We start from the raw sequence: 18,569 nt of genomic DNA on the forward strand, positions 1-18,569 counted from the left end.
GACAGATGGACGTCACGTCTCTATATGCTAAACATCATTATTCCTCGTTAGCTTATAAGTCTATAACAATACTGAGATTTTTTTCATCTGATTAATAATTTGAACATTGACAGCCAATGAGAATCAACTTGAATTTAAATGACTCATGCATTTGAAATGTATAAAATGTCTAGAATAGCGATAACGTTATCATTCGAATATGTTGTTGTTGTTTATGGTGGAATATGATGATAAAGTATGATGATAAATGACAAAACAACATTTACCTCGAACAATAAGACCAGCGAAGTTAGAAACCCCAGATCCTCGTTCTGATTGTGTGACACATCGGTAGAGATCTTGGTCCTGACTGGTCACTTCTCTCAGTCTGAAGGACGCCGCAAACTTTCTGTGATTGATGTTTTTGGTCTCGGCCACAGGAATGTCCTCACCGTTACGTTTCTAAACAAAGAGAAATATGACAAACATTATTCAACGCATCACAGTATCATCGCTCATCAAAACCGAAGTTAGATATGCAAAGAAGAACAGAATGACACTAAACAACAACAGAATTAAAGCTTCCAACTGAAATCTTCTGTGTTTTGTTTCGACAGAGACAATCAATTCAGCTCTCAAATCTCTGCTCTTGAATGGCTTTCACTCATTTCTTCATTCAGTGACAGCTGTTGAACAAACATCTTTCCGTATGATTTTATTCTTTTACAGCCAGATTTACTGTGATCTACTGTGTTGGTGTCTTCTGTGGGTTTTTGGAGGAAACAGCAGCCAAAACTGAAACTTCAGCTGTTTATCTTCTGACCAGAGAATAAATACACACATGCACGACGTGTTGTTTTGAAGTGTAAAACATTTAAGTGTTCGTGTCCCACCTGAAGCCAGAGTTTGTTGTTAACTGCATCTCGAACGGTTGCGATACACTGGAAGGTTGCGTTCTGTCCGGCATTTACCTCCACGTCCCCCAAACGCAGAAAATGAGGCGATTTATCTGTGTGTAGAGAAAGACATCAACCTGCATTACAGTCAGACCATCATCGGGACATTTATGTGACAAAAACATTTACAAACACCAGCTTAACTTTTGTGACAACATGCCCCTACAGAGATTTTAACTCCAGACCTCACACAACCATGATACACCCCGTCTACAGCGGACACGAGCGGCGTGATGCAACATGACAAACCCAAAAAGAACAGGGCATTTGTCGCATCGCACCGCATCCAGTGATGACAAAAAAATATAAAGTTATAATGGGTTGTAATGGGTTCTATTGTTAGGTAGCTGTATTTTTTGCGTTATTATGGCTCAAATCAAAACAAATCAACTGCAGTCTGATTCACATTTATTGGACCGCACAATAAAAAAAAAAAAAAAAAATGAGTGATCTCATTATGGAACTAAACTCTTCATATATACATGAATACACACAATGCATGATGAATTATTATGTGAAACTGACGTGTCCACTCACGTGCACACACATACATACACACGTGCACACGCATACACACAAGCACACACATACACACGCATACACACAAGCACACACATACACACGCATACACACAAGCGCACACATACACACGTGCACACGCATACACACGTGCACACACATACACACAAGCGCACACACATACACACAAGCGCACACACATACACACAAGCGCACACATACACACGTGCACACACATACACACAAGCGCACACACATACAAACAAGCGCACACATACACACGTGCACACGCATACACAAAAGCACACACATACACACGTGCACACACATACACACAAGCGCACACACATACACAGAAGCACACACAAACACACGTGCACACACATACACACGTGCACACGCATACACACAAGCACACACATACACACGTGCACACACATACACACGCATGCAAACACATACACACGCATACACACACATACACACAATGCATGATGAATTATTATGTGAAACTGACGTGTCCACTCACGTGCACACACATACATTCACACGTGCACACACATACACACGCATACACACAAGCGCACACACATACACACAAGCGCACACACATACACACAAGCACACACACATACACACAAGCGCACACATACACACAAGCGCACACACATACACACAAGCGCACACACATACACACAAGCGCACACATACACACGTGCACACGCATACACAAAAGCACACACATACACATGTGCACACACATACACACAAGCGCACACACATACACAGAAGCACACACAAACACACGTGCACACACATACACACGCATACACACAAGCACACACATACACACGTGCACATACATACACACGTACACACGCATACACACAAGCACACGCATAACACACGTGCACACACATACACACGCATACACACAAGCACACACAAGCACACACATACACACGTGCACACACATACACAGAAGCACACACATACACACGTGCAACACACATACACACGTGCACACACATCCACTCAAGCAAAAACTAACACACATACACACAAGCACACCCACACACACAAGCAAAAACTAACACACACATACACACGTGCACACACATACACACAAGCACACACATACACACACGCACACACACACATCCACACACACACCCTCACCACATGGGTAACTGAGCACCTGGATATCGTCTATAGCAATAAAACCTCTTCTACCATTTGTCACCTCAGCCTCGAATATGACCTAGAGAGAGAGAGAGAGAGAGAGAGAGAGAGAGAGAGAGAGAGAGACAGAGAGAGCGACAGAGAGAGAGACAGAGAGACAGAGAGACAGAGAGAGAGAGAGAGAGAGAGAGAGAGAGAGAGAGAGAGAGAGAGAGAGAGAGAGAGAGAGAGAGAGAGAGAGAGAGAGAGAGAGAGAGAGAGAGAGAGAGAGAGAGAGAGAGAGAGAGAGAGAGAGAGAGAGAGAGAGAGAGAGAGAGAGAGAGAGAGAGAGAGAGAGAGAGAGAGAGAGAGAGAGAGAGAGAGAGAGAGAGAGAGAGAGAGAGAGTCTGTTTAAAGTACATAATGAAAGTAAACAGTGTTTGTATTCGTTTCTCTTACACGTCAGATGTCAGTAACTTCATTAGATTAAACACATGTCCATATAAATGAAGGTCTGGTGTTTTCTGAATGAATAGTCCTGTGATGTTGTACTTCTGTGTTGATATTAGAGGTCAGCCCTGTGAACGCCGAGACTGAAATCTGAACGCGACCCGGTGTTATCAAAGTCATTTCAGTTAGAGCCGTGACCATCTGTGACCCGCCTGACTGAATATTGATAGTGATTTTCTTTAAGCTGAACATCGAAGCCTTTTAAAGTCCTCTCTCATAAAACCACTCTGACATTTCCAGAGCAAATCTCAAGACTGCACTTGCTCACTAATGCTTATGAGACGATTAGCATGTAAATCTTCACAAGTGCCCTCTCTCTCTCTCTCCTCGAGTTAATACTACAGGATTGTGTTGTACAGTACTTCTGCTGATAAAGCTACATTTCTGTACAGTGGGATAAAATCCAGCAGCTACGGGAAAACTCAAAAGGATACTTCGCCCAAAAATGAAAATTCTGTCATAATTTCCTCTCCTTCCAGTTGTTCCACATGTGTATGAATCATTTAGGTTGAAACACAGAATTGTTGACATTTTTTGCAGATTTATTAAAAAAGAAAAACTGAAATATCACATGGTCCTAAGTATTGAGACCCTTTGCAGTGACACTCATATATTTAACTCAGGTGCTGTTCATCCTTGAGATGGTTCTACACCTTCATTTGACTCCAGCTGTGTTTGATTATACTGATCGGACTTGTTTAGGAAAGCCACACATCTGTCTATATAAGACCTTACAGCTCACAGTGCATGTCAGAGCAAAAGAGAACCATGAGGTCAAAGGAACTGCCTGAAGAGCTCAGAGACAGAATTGTGGCAGAAGGTTACAAAAACATCATTTCTGCTGCACTTAAGGTTCCTAAGAGCACAATGGCCTCCATAATCCTTAAACGGAAGACGTTTGGGACGACCAGAACCCTTCCTAGAGCTCAACTGAGCTATCAGGGGAGAAGAGCCCAAAGATCACTGTGGCTGAGCTCCAGAGATGCAGTCGGGAGAAAGTCAACCATCACTGCAGCCCTCCACCAGTCGGGGCTTTATGGCAGAGTGGCCCGACGGAAGCCTCTCCTAGGTGCAAGACACATGAAAGCCTGCATGGAGTTTGCTAAAAAACACCTGAAGGATAGTGAGAAATAAGATTCTCTGGTCTGATGAGACCAAGATAGAACTTTGTGGCCTTAATTCTAAGCTGTATGTGTGGAGAACCAGGCCCTGCTCATCCCCTGTCCAATACAGTCTCAACAGTGAAGCAGCATCATGCTGTGGGGGTGTTTTTCATCTGCAGGGACAGGACGACTGTTTGCAATCGAGGGAAAGATGAATGAGGCCAAGTACAGGGATATCCTGGACCAAAACCTTCTCCAGAGTGCTCAAGACCTCAGACTGGGCCAAAGGTTCACCTTCCAACAAGACAATGACCCTAAGCACACAGCTAAAATAACGAAGGAGTGGCTTCACAACAACTCTGTGACTGTTCTTGAATGGCCCAGCCAGAGCCCTGACTTAAACCCAATTGAGCATCTCTGGAGAGACCTGAAAATGGCTGTCCACCAACGTTTACCATCCAACCTGACAGAACTGAAGAGGATCTCCAAATCCAGGTGTGAAAAACTTGTTGCATCTTTCCCAAAAAGACTGGCTGTATTAGATCAAAAGGGTGCTTCTACTAAATACTGAGCAAAGGGTCTCAATACTAAGGACCATGTGATATTTCAGTTTTTCTTTTTTAATAAATCTGTAAAAAATGTCAACAATTCTGTGTTTTTCTGTCAATATTGGCTGCTGTGTGTTCATTATTGAGAGAAAAAAATCAACAAATGATTTGAGCAAATGACTGCAATATAACAAAGAGTGAAACATTTAAGGGGGTCTGAATACTTTCCGTACCCACTGTATATAATACGTGTATAACACCATCATCAAGAATAATGTGTGCAATAGTGATGTAAAAATGCTGCAGCGACATATTGAGATGAGACCTGCACAAGAGAATCTGTTTATCTCTAGTTTGCTTCTCTTTGTCAGTCTATTTGGAATAAGAATCTGCAATGTGATGTGCTAATACTGCCAAAAATAAATGGACACATAACCTCGTCCAAACAGTAGTTATTATACAATTCACAGCTGTGTTTCTAAAATTTATTTGAGTTCAAATGGCTTTTATTCTGAAGGGATTATATTATACATGTATTAGATCAGACTTTATCTGTTGTGTTTTACAGTGTGTATATCAAATACATCAATGACTACAGAATATTTCATAATATAATATATGTTTACTTAAAAAAAGTCAATGTATGACCACATTTGAATTCTTTTATTTTAAAGCAATCATAAAATATAAACAAATTTATTTATAAAAGATTAAAACATTTATTTTATCTTTAGCCAATTTTACAAATTTTCAAGAGACAAAACAATATATAATTCAGGCTCTAAAATATTACTGGCAGATCATCTAGATTAAGACCAGTTCTCTGTGTGTGTCTTGTTCATAGGACATCGGTCTGCAGGAGGAAGCCTCTAGCTTTGCTGTCAATCAGAACGTCATCGAAATAAAACACACACACCACCCATCCCTAAAAAAACACACACACCAGATGTCTAAACAGTGTGGTTGCTGCACTCAAACACACAAGTCACAACAATGCAATCTTAGTTTTCAATAAAATGATGAATTTAATGAGCACAAACATCAAACAGTGTGTGTTTGTGTGTCAGCGTCATCACTTCAAACATCCATTACACACACACAAGCATCCACACAGTCATCAGTCATGATTCTATTGAACACATAAATGACTCTTCAGAGCATTAAATTATGAAACATCGATCACATCTGAAGCTCCACGTGTACAACAATCAATATCGCTTATGGCTGCACGGTCCACAACGTACACACACAGACACAACACGTGCACACAAACACAGACAGGAGAGCGTCAGGAGAGCGTCAGGAGAGCGTCAGGAGAGCGTCAGGAGAGCGTCAGGAGAACGTCAGGAGAACGTCAGGAGAACGTCAGCAGAGCGTCAGGAGAGCGTCAGGAGAACGTCAGCAGAGCGTCAGGAGTACGTCAGGAGAGCGTCAGGAGAACGTCAGGAGAGCGTCAGGAGAACGTCAGGAGAGCGTCAGGAGAACGTCAGGAGAGCGTCAGGAGAACGTCAGGAGAGCGTCAGGACAGCGTCAGGAGAGCGTCAGGAGAACGTCAGGAGAGCGTCAGGAGAGCGTCAGGAGAGCGTCAGGAGAGCGCCAGGAGAGCGCCAGGAGAACGTCAGGAGAACGTCAGGAGAACGTCAGGAGAGCGTCAGGAGAACGTCAGGAGAGCGTCAGGAGAGCGTCAGGAGAACGTCAGGAGAGCGTCAGGAGAGCGTCAGGAGAACGTCAGGAGAGCGTCAGGAGAACGTCAGGAGAGCGTCAGGACAGCGTCAGGAGAGCGTCAGGAGAACGTCAGGAGAGCGTCAGGAGAACGTCAGGAGAACGTCAGGAGAGCGTCAGGAGAACGTCAGGAGAGCGTCAGGACAGCGTCAGGAGAGCGTCAGGAGAACGTCAGGAGAGCGTCAGGAGAACGTCAGGAGAGCGTCAGGAGAGCGTCAGGAGAACGTCAGGAGAGCGCCAGGAGAGCGTCAGGAGAGCGTCAGGAGAACGTCAGGAGAGCGTCAGGAGAGCGTCAGGAGAACGTCAGGAGAGCGTCAGGAGAGCGTCAGGAGAGCGTCAGGAGAGCGTCAGGAGAGCGTCAGGACAGCGTCAGGAGAGCGTCAGGAGAGCGTCAGGAGAACGTCAGGAGAGCGTCAGGAGAACGTCAGGAGAACGTCAGGAGAACGTCAGGAGAACGTCAGGAGAGCGTCAGGAGAACGTCAGCAGAGCGTCAGGAGAACGTCAGGAGAACATCAGGAGAACGTCGGCAGAGCATCAGGAGAGCGTCAGGAGAACGTCAGGAGAGCGTCAGGAGAACGTCAGGAGAACGTCAGGAGAACGTCATGAGAACGTCATGAGGACGTCAGGAGAACGTCATGAGAACATCAGGAGAACGTCAGGAGAGTGTCAGGAGGACGTCAGGAGAACGTCATGAGGACGTCAGGAGAACGTCATGAGAACATCAGGAGAACGTCAGGAGAGTGTCAGGAGAGTGTCAGGAGAGATTGTCAAGGTGATGGTATGCAGTGGTGAAGGTCTCACAAGCATGTCTGTAGAGTTGCCAGGGTGGCTGACACAGTGTTGCTAGGTGGTTGCTAAGGTGATGTTAAGTTTAAGAGCTGTGAGTCCTGGTGTCACATTACCATTCAGTGTGCTGATCATTAGCACAGCTCTCGGAGTAAACAATGAGATAACAATGAGAAAAAGACAGCACCTGACGTGTGGGACTGAGGTTTTGTTTCTGTCTTTATTCTGGGGGTGGTGAGCGGTTCTGTCAGTGAGTGAAGAGCGAGATGTCCTTCATCATTGGGACAGTCGTGTGCCAAAATGTTTTTCCTCCGTCTCAGCCCCCTGCGTGCCCAGACTCCAGCGTAACGACAGCCCATTAGATCGAATATATTCCTGCTTCCCAAGCAAGCTCAGGTGTCGCTCTCTCTCTCTGATAGGAATGTGAGTTTAAGGAGATCAGCCGCCCGAGTGCTTTAATACAGTTTCACAGCAGCTCTGCTTCATGACGGATCTCTCATCTCTCCAGAAAGAATGACAGAGATCAGTCTGAGACTTCCATCATCTGCTGCACGACACACAATGGATCTCATTCATTAAGCATGCGTACAAACGCTTTCACAAACAAATCATGATTCACAAAAACTTTCGTACATAAATTGATTATAAATATAAGAGAAAATATAGGAACGGTTGAAAGCACACGTACACAAAAATCACCAGTCTCTCTCTTTCCTTCTCTCTCTCTTATATATATATATATATATATATATATATATATATAATACTATATAACTACAATTAGCGTGTAGATGTATATTTAATTTAAAACTGATTTCATCATATACATTGAAAGAATAAGAAAAGCTGTTAGACGGGAGGGTCAAATCTGCATTTAAATAAGAAAAATCAAGGCAATTATTAGTGAATGAGACCCAATGTTTTTATTGACATTCAGAGGATCACGTGATGATATCAGGTGTATGCAGACGTCCTCAGGATGATGCAGCAGTTTTCTTGGCATGATGAAGATACTGATGTACAAAATGTGCTTTTGCATAAACAGGCACAAAAGTGACAGTACACTTAAAGTTGAGATATTCAGATGATTTTACTACACACTCCTGGAGGATTTATCTGAATCAGTCACTTAATGTACTAACTCAAATCAACATCCCATTTGTTTAATGACAACAGCTGCTCAAACATTCTGTTTTCTTCATTGTTTCAGGGTAGAAGGGTTCAATCCCCCGGTTAAACATGTGTGATGTCTCCAGAGTTTCTGTCAATCAAACAGACAGACACATGGTCCAGCTGCTGTTCAGTAAATCGAGCGTCCGCTGGGGTGTGAGACGCTCTTTACCTGTCCACACGTCCGTGTTCTCTCAGACAACTGCAAACGTTATCCGGCTCAAAAGAAAGAAGAACAAACTCTCTTGAAGCCAGTTTGATAATTCATGAGGACTGAAAGACGACCAGAGGAACATATCCAGCACATTAACCCATTCCTTTCGATAACATTCATGACAGCGAGCGCTGGCAAACACAGCTGACTCTAGCGACTCAAACGATACGCTGGCCGCCCGGGCTGGCACGCTTTCTGATGCTGTGAGTTTGAATCATTGAAGGAACGAGCAGGCAGGTGTCCAGCTCATGAATGACGCGGTGACTTAAGATCAGAGCTGAGAAGTGTGAGGAGGTCTCCCTCAGGAGTTCTTCAGGTCTCACACTCGCACCGAGAGAAGACAAGTGATGCGAGTCATCATCCACTAATTAAAGACCACAAGAGAAAAGACGCAGAACCCACACGCACACGTCTGCACTCATTACAGGGATCACATCTCACAGGACTTTACACTGTGAAACATTACATCACAACGACATCCTCAGAAGGGTTATGAGAAACACATCTAACACAGTCCTGAAAACTCTTTACAGTATTCATCCCCCTTCCTTTCCCTCACATTCTGCTGCCTAATCTTAAACTACTTTAAATGTTTTATTTTTTTACCTTAATCTACACTCAATGTACAATAATGACAAACCTAAAAACTGATTTGTGACAGCTTTGCAAATGTATCAATACTAAAAGACTTAAATAAGTGCATAAGTTGGTTAAAGCTAATCTTTGTGGGTCTGATGATGTGACTTCACACATCTGCATTTGGTCATTTTCTGCCATTCTTCTCAACTCAAACTCTGTCAGGTTGGATGGAGATCATCAGTAGACAGACATATTCATGTTTCTTAAGAGATGTTCAGTTGGGTTCAAGCACTAGCAACACAGACGGAGTTGTCCATAAGCCGCTCTTGCATTGTTTTAGCTGTGTGCTTAGGATCATTGTCATGTTTGAGAAGGAACCTTCTGCCCTGTCTGAGGTTCTGAATGTTCTGGGTTTTCATGATCATATCTCTGTATTTTTCTGTGCTGTTGAGCTTTTCTTTGACTCTGACGAATGCCCCTGCGGCTGAAAGACACCCCACATCATGATGCTGTGTTCACCACACTTCACTGTTGAGATGCTATTGTACAGGTGTTGAGCAGTGCCTGGTGTTCTCCTGACATGATGCTTAAGACTGAGAGATCTGGTTTGAAAGATTCGTTGAAAGGTAAGTTTTTGCATAGTTCATATTTTCATGTGTCTTCACTGAGCAAAGGCTTGAGTCTGTCCACTCGGCCATAAAGCCCAGTATATTGTAACCGACACTCAAGCCCTAAACCAGGGGTTCTTGACCTTGTTGACTCCATCGCCCCCCCATTGTATTCTACAATATTCAAAGATTATTTCATTATGAAATGGGCCAAATAACAAGAAATATATTGGTATTCAATGCTGATTTTGTCTAATTTTAGTCATCTTGAGGCCCCCTTAGAAGTCAGCTGGGACTCCTACACCAAACCATCACACCTTTAGTCACCTTTCTACATTTCAACAAACATGTTTATGAGGACACACGTGTCAGGAGGACTGTGAGTGTGTGATGATAGATTGTTGTTGTTATTAATGGAAGTTTTCCGGGGGGTGGTTAGAGAAATTCTGTTTCTCAGATAAACTTTGCTATTTTAATGCGATCGAATCAGACAAGTCTCTTTTATTCTCACTCAAAAATCCAGAGCAATTTACCTGCTGTTTTTCGCCCAACTCAGTGATCCTCTGAGAAATCGAATCTCGTCTGAATGCAAATGTCTTTGATTGATGACAATATCTTTTCAAATCGCGTTTCTTTATGTGTTTTGGCCAATGTGGACTGCTGGAAGCTCTTACTTACACACGTACATACTTCCTGCATCCCATTATTTAAATATTCCGATTGAATATATATGGATACTTTTGCAATTCTGCAAAATATCAAAATAAAAATGAGACGAGACAAATCAGGTAAACTGTTAAGACTGTAATATGAGTCTACTGATATCAGACCGGAAGTCTACTCACTTACGTAATGGTAATGTTAAACATTTACCAAATATAAACAACAAATCTGAAATAATGATGTTGACTTCTTTTCTGTGTGTTTATTATAGGCAGTCTGCGGTTGTTGGGTCATGTGACTATACGCAATGCACAGAGCACGTGATCTTCTGCAGCGCACGAGCTTACCAAGCAGACACTCCTACCTCTGTAATATCTAGTCCCGTCCGAATCGGTACATCAAATCACAGACATCGTGTTAGAACAGTTTTAACTCAGACGTCGTTTAGAAAACTTGTCCCGTCGGAATAGGGCTAATGATGACAGCAGTGATATTGAGTGGGCGTGTGTCACAAGAACCGGCTGAAAATAAAGAGTCTTCACATGACGTGCAACATGACAGCTGTCTTTCCTCCATCATGTGCTCTCTCGGTCTCACCTCAAAGGCTGAGTTTATCACATGACCTTCACTGACATCAAACTCACGTATTTAACATACTGTAGGTATTCTTCAAGACAGATGACGGTTTGTAAATCACAAAGATGATTTCTGGCTGATGAGAGCACAGCCTTTTGCATACCTGATACTCATTGGGCCAAAAGGTGCTGACAGCAAGCTCCGCCTTCTTCCAGTTCTTGCCTGTGCATGAAGTGATGTTCCAGATGGGGTTGGCCAGCGGCCCTTTATTAACCTTCACCAGGACATTGAGTGTTCCCGGGCTGGAGCCGTCGGGACAGTACAGCAGATAGTTGAAATCAATACAGTGAGTGTCGTTCTCCTTCATGATGGGCAGCTGCAGACGAGCTTTTTCGCCATAATCGTGTTGAGATGTGTCCACCATCATATATGAGCCTGGAGAGAAAACAAACACCAGACGGAGGTTAAACGAAGCCCAGACACACACACATAGCTTATCAAACATTCATACACACGTTAGATTTGAGACGTGAAACGTACGGTGTGTGTAATGCAGCGTTCACATCGAGCGTACACATACTGTATAATGACCTAAAGTGATGAGATCTCATTTCTCTCATCATGTTTTCTGTCTAATGTGCTTGAAAATGTGTATTTGACTACAGTGGAACACAGAAGATGATATTTTGAGAATTGTGTCAGTGGTTTTGTGTTCATACAATGGAAGGCAATGAGTTTCAGTGTTGTGTGATCATCATCATTCTTCAGAATATCTTCTGTTGTGTTCTGCAGAAGAAATAAACTCACACAGGTTTGACACGACATGAGTGAATATTATAAATGATGAAAGAATGGCAACGTTGTGTAGGTTTTAGTAGGTTTACGCACTAGGTTTTGGTACAGAGCGCCATAGCTTTTACACATTTTGAGTTTTCATAAATACAAAAGACTTAAGACCAGGTCTGCTGGGAAATCACATACAAGTTACAAAGAGGTTGGAATGATATCATCATCTTTCTATTGCAGAAAGGGTTTCAAGCTGTCAGGAGGAGACAGACGGCCCCGTCGAGGATCTGCTTCCAGTTCTTTAAGGATGGGATTGAAAAAACATAACATTCACTCCATCATCTATTGGTCATATGAACAGGAAGTCCCGCCTCAAAGTCAGGACACAGCCGTGATTGGACAGCATCACAGTGTCATAACTGACAGTCTAATAGTTAACTGGAACATGAGAAACTCATGTTTATGTCAATAAAGAGAACAAATACTGTCTGTAAAAGAGAAGTTTCGCTCATATCTTCTGGACCCAAACACAGAGATCAAATAAAGAACAACATTTACATCTGAAATACACGAGACTAACATCTGCTTTCCTTCCGCGGCCTTTCCTCTTTTACATGTCTCACGAAGCCAATACTGCTGAAGAACAGCTCACACCAAAACGTGTGTACGTATGAAAGATGTGAACATGTTTAAACACACTGTGGGGTTTTATCAGAAACTAAAGTATTGAAACGATATGACTGTTTATATTATCACTTCTCATAACAGAAGGCCCCGTTTGTGAAGTGAAGCCGTGTCATTCTAATGCTCTTTAAGGCAGTTACACGTTATCGTATTCTTTCATATCACAAACACAAAGATATCATCAGGAAGAGCTCTGTCTATTATAGCTGAAAACTGACTGACAGATGAATAAATGAACACATGAGCATTCACTTCACTTCAATCTGATCAAGATCAAGCAATGAAATGAACAAGCTGTCCTAATCGTACGAGTCAACAGACGCTGAGAAATAATCATAAAACTATTAAAACGGCCAGAGAACCGGTGGCCTTGATTCATCTTTTCTGTGTGTACTGTGTCTGTTAGAGGTCAGTGTGTGTGTGTGTTGAATTACAAAGTGAAAACATCCGGCTTATTTCATCATACGTACAGTATAAGCATGTTTCAACTGATCCTAGAATCCTTTATTAAATATCAACTTGTTCTCTGTACGGTATTCAAGATCTATTCAAACACGCAATCCTTTTTCTTATTTTGACCCGTTTATCCCTTTAATTTATTTTGCTGCAATAAATAAACTTTTCTATTTTTAAATAATTGTCTAGTGATATCTTCATTCTTTCCTCAGCTGTATATTGACTAAGACTAAGATTTTAACTGGAACTCAAATGCGATAAACTAATATGTATGAGTTGAACCATTTTGTAATTTATAAGGGAGGGAAACAGAGCGAGGAGGAGAAATTAGTGTGTGTGTGTGTGTGTGTGTGTGTGTGTGCGTGTGTGCGTGTGTGCGTGCGTGTGTGTGTGTGTGTGTGTGTGTGTGTGTGCGTGTGTGTGTGTGTGTTCTGAGATCAGCTGAATCAGAGCATGAAGTAAATCATGATCTTCATACACACGTCTGCTGAGACCACACACGCTGACACACCCGGAGCCGTCAGAAAACACCTTCAAACACTCGTTTACTTTCTCAGCCGCTACTAAAAATGTACAATATTTGTACAATAAATGTACAAAAACTCAATGTTTGTGGAATGTTAAAGAGTGAAATGGGTTGTTGGTTTTTGGCAGTGAAGAGATGAAGGGCCGGTCTGTCCCTCTGTCTTCATCAATGAGGAATCATCACGTGTGCTGCCTTTCATTTTCTTTCTCATGTAAAACTGATCCTCAAAATACCACAAGAGCCGCATTAACATCCACCACTGGCACCAAAACAACTAATTAAAGACTAAAACACACAATCAAATGCACACAATTGTATGAAATGAAAACATAACACTGCTGATCAACAACACATCTCACACACACACACACACACACACACAAGCTGTGTGTTTGTGTACAATATCTCTGGTGTGATGGGAGTGACCCACATTGAGAGGAGAAACGTCTCTTTGTGTCTTTTGTCAGCCAAACACAGGTCAGGACATGTAGAGCGGAAAACTGTCCTGAAACACTCCTGGACCTACACAAACACCTCCAAACACAACTCTCTTTCATCACACAAACACACATCACACAAACACCTCCAAACACAACTCTCTTTCATCACACAAACACACAAACACCTCCAAACACAACTCTCTTTCATCACACAAACACCTCCAAACACAACTCTCTTTCATCACACAAACACACATCGCACAAACACCTCCAAACACAACTCTCTTTCATCACACAAACACCTCCAAACACAACTCTCTTTCATCACACAAACACACACCACACAAACACAACTCTCTTTCATCACACAAACACACACCACACAAACACCTCCAAACACAACTCTCTTTCATCACACAAACACACAAACACCTCCAAACACAACTCTCTTTCATCACACAAACACACATTACACAAACACCTCCAAACACAACTCTCTTTCATCACACAAACACACACCACACAAACACCTCCAAACACAACTCTCTTTCATCACACAAACACACACCACACAAACACAACTCTCTTTCATCACACAAACACACACCACACAAACACCTCCAAACACAACTCTCTTTCATCACACAAACACACAAACACCTCCAAACACAACTCTCTTTCATCACACAAACACACACCACACAAACACCTCCAAACACAACTCTCTTTCATCACACAAACACACACCACACAAACACCTCCAAACACAACTCTCTTTCATCACACAAACACACACCACACAAACACAACTCTCTTTCATCACACAAACACACACCACACAAACACCTCCAAACACAACTCTCTTTTATCACACAAACACACACCACACAAACACCTCCAAACACAACTCTCTTTCATCACACAAACACACAAACACCTCCAAACACAACTCTCTTTCATCACACAAACACCTCCAAACACAACTCTCTTTCATCACACAAACACACACCACACAAACACCTCCAAACACAACTCTCTTTCATCACACAAACACACAAACACCTCCAAACACAACTCTCTTTCATCACACAAACACACAAACACCTCCAAACACAACTCTCTTTCATCACACAAACACCTCCAAACACAACTCTCTTTCATCACACAAACACACACCACACAAACACCTCCAAACACAACTCTCTTTCATCACACAAACACACATCGCACAAACACCTCCAAACACAACTCTCTTTCATCACACAAACACACACCACACAAACACCTCCAAACACAACTCTCTTTCATCACACAAACACACATCACACAAACACAACTCTCTTTCATCACACAAACACACAAACACCTCCAAACACAACTCTCTTTCATCACACAAACACACACCACACAAACACCTCCAAACACAACTCTCTTTCATCACACAAACACACAAACACCTCCAAACACAACTCTCTTTCATCACACAAACACCTCCAAACACAACTCTCTTTCATCACACAAACACACAAACACCTCCAAACACAACTCTCTTTCATCACACAAACACACAAACACCTCCAAACACAACTCTCTTTCATCACACAAACACACAAACACCTCCAAACACAACTCTCTTTCATCACACAAACACCTCCAAACACAACTCTCTTTCATCACACAAACACCTCCAAACACAACTCTCTTTCATCACACAAACACACACCACACAAACACCTCCAAACACAACTCTCTTTCATCACACAAACACACATCGCACAAACACCTCCAAACACAACTCTCTTTCATCACACAAACACACACCACACAAACACCTCCAAACACAACTCTCTTTCATCACACAAACACACACCACACAAACACAACTCTCTTTCATCACACAAACACACACCACACAAACACCTCCAAACACAACTCTCTTTCATCACACAAACACACAAACACCTCCAAACACAACTCTCTTTCATCACACAAACACACATCGCACAAACACCTCCAAACACAACTCTCTTTCATCACACAAACACACACCACACAAACACCTCCAAACACAACTCTCTTTCATCACACAAACACACACCACACAAACACCTCCAAACACAACTCTCTTTCATCACACAAACACACAAACACCTCCAAACACAACTCTCTTTCATCAGACAAACACACAAACACCTCCAAACACAACTCTCTTTCATCACACAAACACACACCACACAAACACCTCCAAACACAACTCTCTTTCATCACACAAACACCTCCAAACACAACTCTCTTTCATCACACAAACACACATCGCACAAACACCTCCAAACACAACTCTCTTTCATCACACAAACACACACCACACAAACACCTCCAAACACAACTCTCTTTTTATCACACAAACACACACCACACAAACACCTCCAAACACAACTCTCTTTCATCACACAAACACCTCCAAACACAACTCTCTTTCATCACACAAACACACATCGCACAAACACCTCCAAGCACAACTCTCTTTCATCACACAAACACACACCACACAAACACCTCCAAACACAACTCTCTTTCATCACACAAACACACATCACACAAACACCTCCAAACACAACTCTCTTTCATCACACAAACACACATCACACAAACACAACTCTCTTTCATCACACAAACACACATCACACAAACACAACTCTCTTTCATCACACAAACACACATCACACAAACACAACTCTCTTTCATCACACAAACACACATCACACAAACACAACTCTCTTTCATCACACAAACACACACCACACAAACACCTCCAAACACAACTCTCTTTCATCACACAAACACACATCACACAAACACCTCCAAACACAACTCTCTTTCATCACACAAACACAACTCTCTGTCATCACACAAACACACATCACACAATCACCTCCAAACACAACTCTCTTTCATCTCACACACACTAGCGTCAAACACACACACACTAGCATCACACAAACACACTAGCGTCACACAAACACACATCGCACAAACACCTCCAAACACAACTCTCTTTCATCACACAAACACACACCACACAAACACCTCCAAACACAACTCTCTTTTTATCACACAAACACACACCACACAAACACCTCCAAACACAACTCTCTTTCATCACACAAACACCTCCAAACACAACTCTCTTTCATCACACAAACACACATCGCACAAACACCTCCAAGCACAACTCTCTTTCATCACACAAACACACACCACACAAACACCTCCAAACACAACTCTCTTTCATCACACAAACACACATCACACAAACACCTCCAAACACAACTCTCTTTCATCACACAAACACACATCACACAAACACAACTCTCTTTCATCACACAAACACACATCACACAAACACAACTCTCTTTCATCACACAAACACACATCACACAAACACAACTCTCTTTCATCACACAAACACACATCACACAAACACAACTCTCTTTCATCACACAAACACACACCACACAAACACCTCCAAACACAACTCTCTTTCATCACACAAACACACATCACACAAACACCTCCAAACACAACTCTCTTTCATCACACAAACACAACTCTCTGTCATCACACAAACACACATCACACAATCACCTCCAAACACAACTCTCTTTCATCTCACACACACTAGCGTCAAACACACACACACTAGCATCACACAAACACACTAGCGTCACACAAACACACTAGCGTCACACAAACACACTAGCGTCACACAAACACACTAGCGTCACACAAACACACTAGCGTCACACAAACACACTAGCGTCACACAAACACACTAGCGTCACACAAACACACTAGCGTCACACAAACACACTAGCGTCACACAAACACACTAGCGTCACACAAACACACTAGCGTCACACAAACACACTAGCGTCACACAAACACACTAGCGTCACACAAACACACTAGCGTCACACAAACACACTAGCATCACAAACACACTAGCATCACACAAACACACTAGCATCACAAACACACTAGCATCACACAAACACACTAGCATCACACAAACACACTAGCATCACACAAACACACTAGCATCACACAAACACACTAGCATCACAAACACACTAGCATCACAAACACACTAGCATCACACAAACACACTAGCATCACACAAACACACTAGCATCACACAAACACACTAGCATCACACAAACACACTAGCATCACACAAACACACTAGCATCACAAACACACTAGCATCACAAACACACTAGCATCACACAAACACACTAGCATCACACAAACACACTAGCATCACACAAACACACTAGCATCACAAACACACTAGCATCACAAACACACTAGCATCACAAACACACTAGCATCACACAAACACACTAGCATCACACAAACACACTAGCATCACACAAACACACTAGCATCACACAAACACACTAGCATCACACAAACACACTAGCATCACAAACACACTAGCATCACAAACACACTAGCATCACACAAACACACTAGCATCACACAAACACACTAGCATCACACAAACACACTAGCATCACAAA

General features: G+C 42.5%; 1 protein-coding gene and 1 pseudogene across 2 annotated transcripts in view; one reads left to right on the top strand and one right to left on the bottom strand.

Annotated features, from left to right (window-relative positions):
• Positions 1 to 18,569, bottom strand: part of ptprk (protein tyrosine phosphatase receptor type K) — an 89,788-nt gene that overhangs the window by 36,886 nt on the left and 34,333 nt on the right. Inside the window, 6 exon segments of the mRNA XM_079474297.1 lie at positions 129 to 146; positions 149 to 194; positions 196 to 441; positions 873 to 988; positions 2,634 to 2,715; positions 11,258 to 11,529. Coding sequence (XP_079330423.1) covers positions 129 to 146; positions 149 to 194; positions 196 to 441; positions 873 to 988; positions 2,634 to 2,715; positions 11,258 to 11,529 — 780 coding nt within the window.
• LOC306904539 lies at positions 1,949 to 2,448 on the top strand (annotated as a pseudogene). The gene has a single exon. The product of its transcript is annotated as an uncharacterized misc_RNA (transcript).

Source organism: Barbatula barbatula (genome assembly GCF_947034865.1).
Source record: "Barbatula barbatula genome assembly, chromosome: 15".
Taxonomy (NCBI): domain Eukaryota; kingdom Metazoa; phylum Chordata; class Actinopteri; order Cypriniformes; family Nemacheilidae; genus Barbatula; species Barbatula barbatula.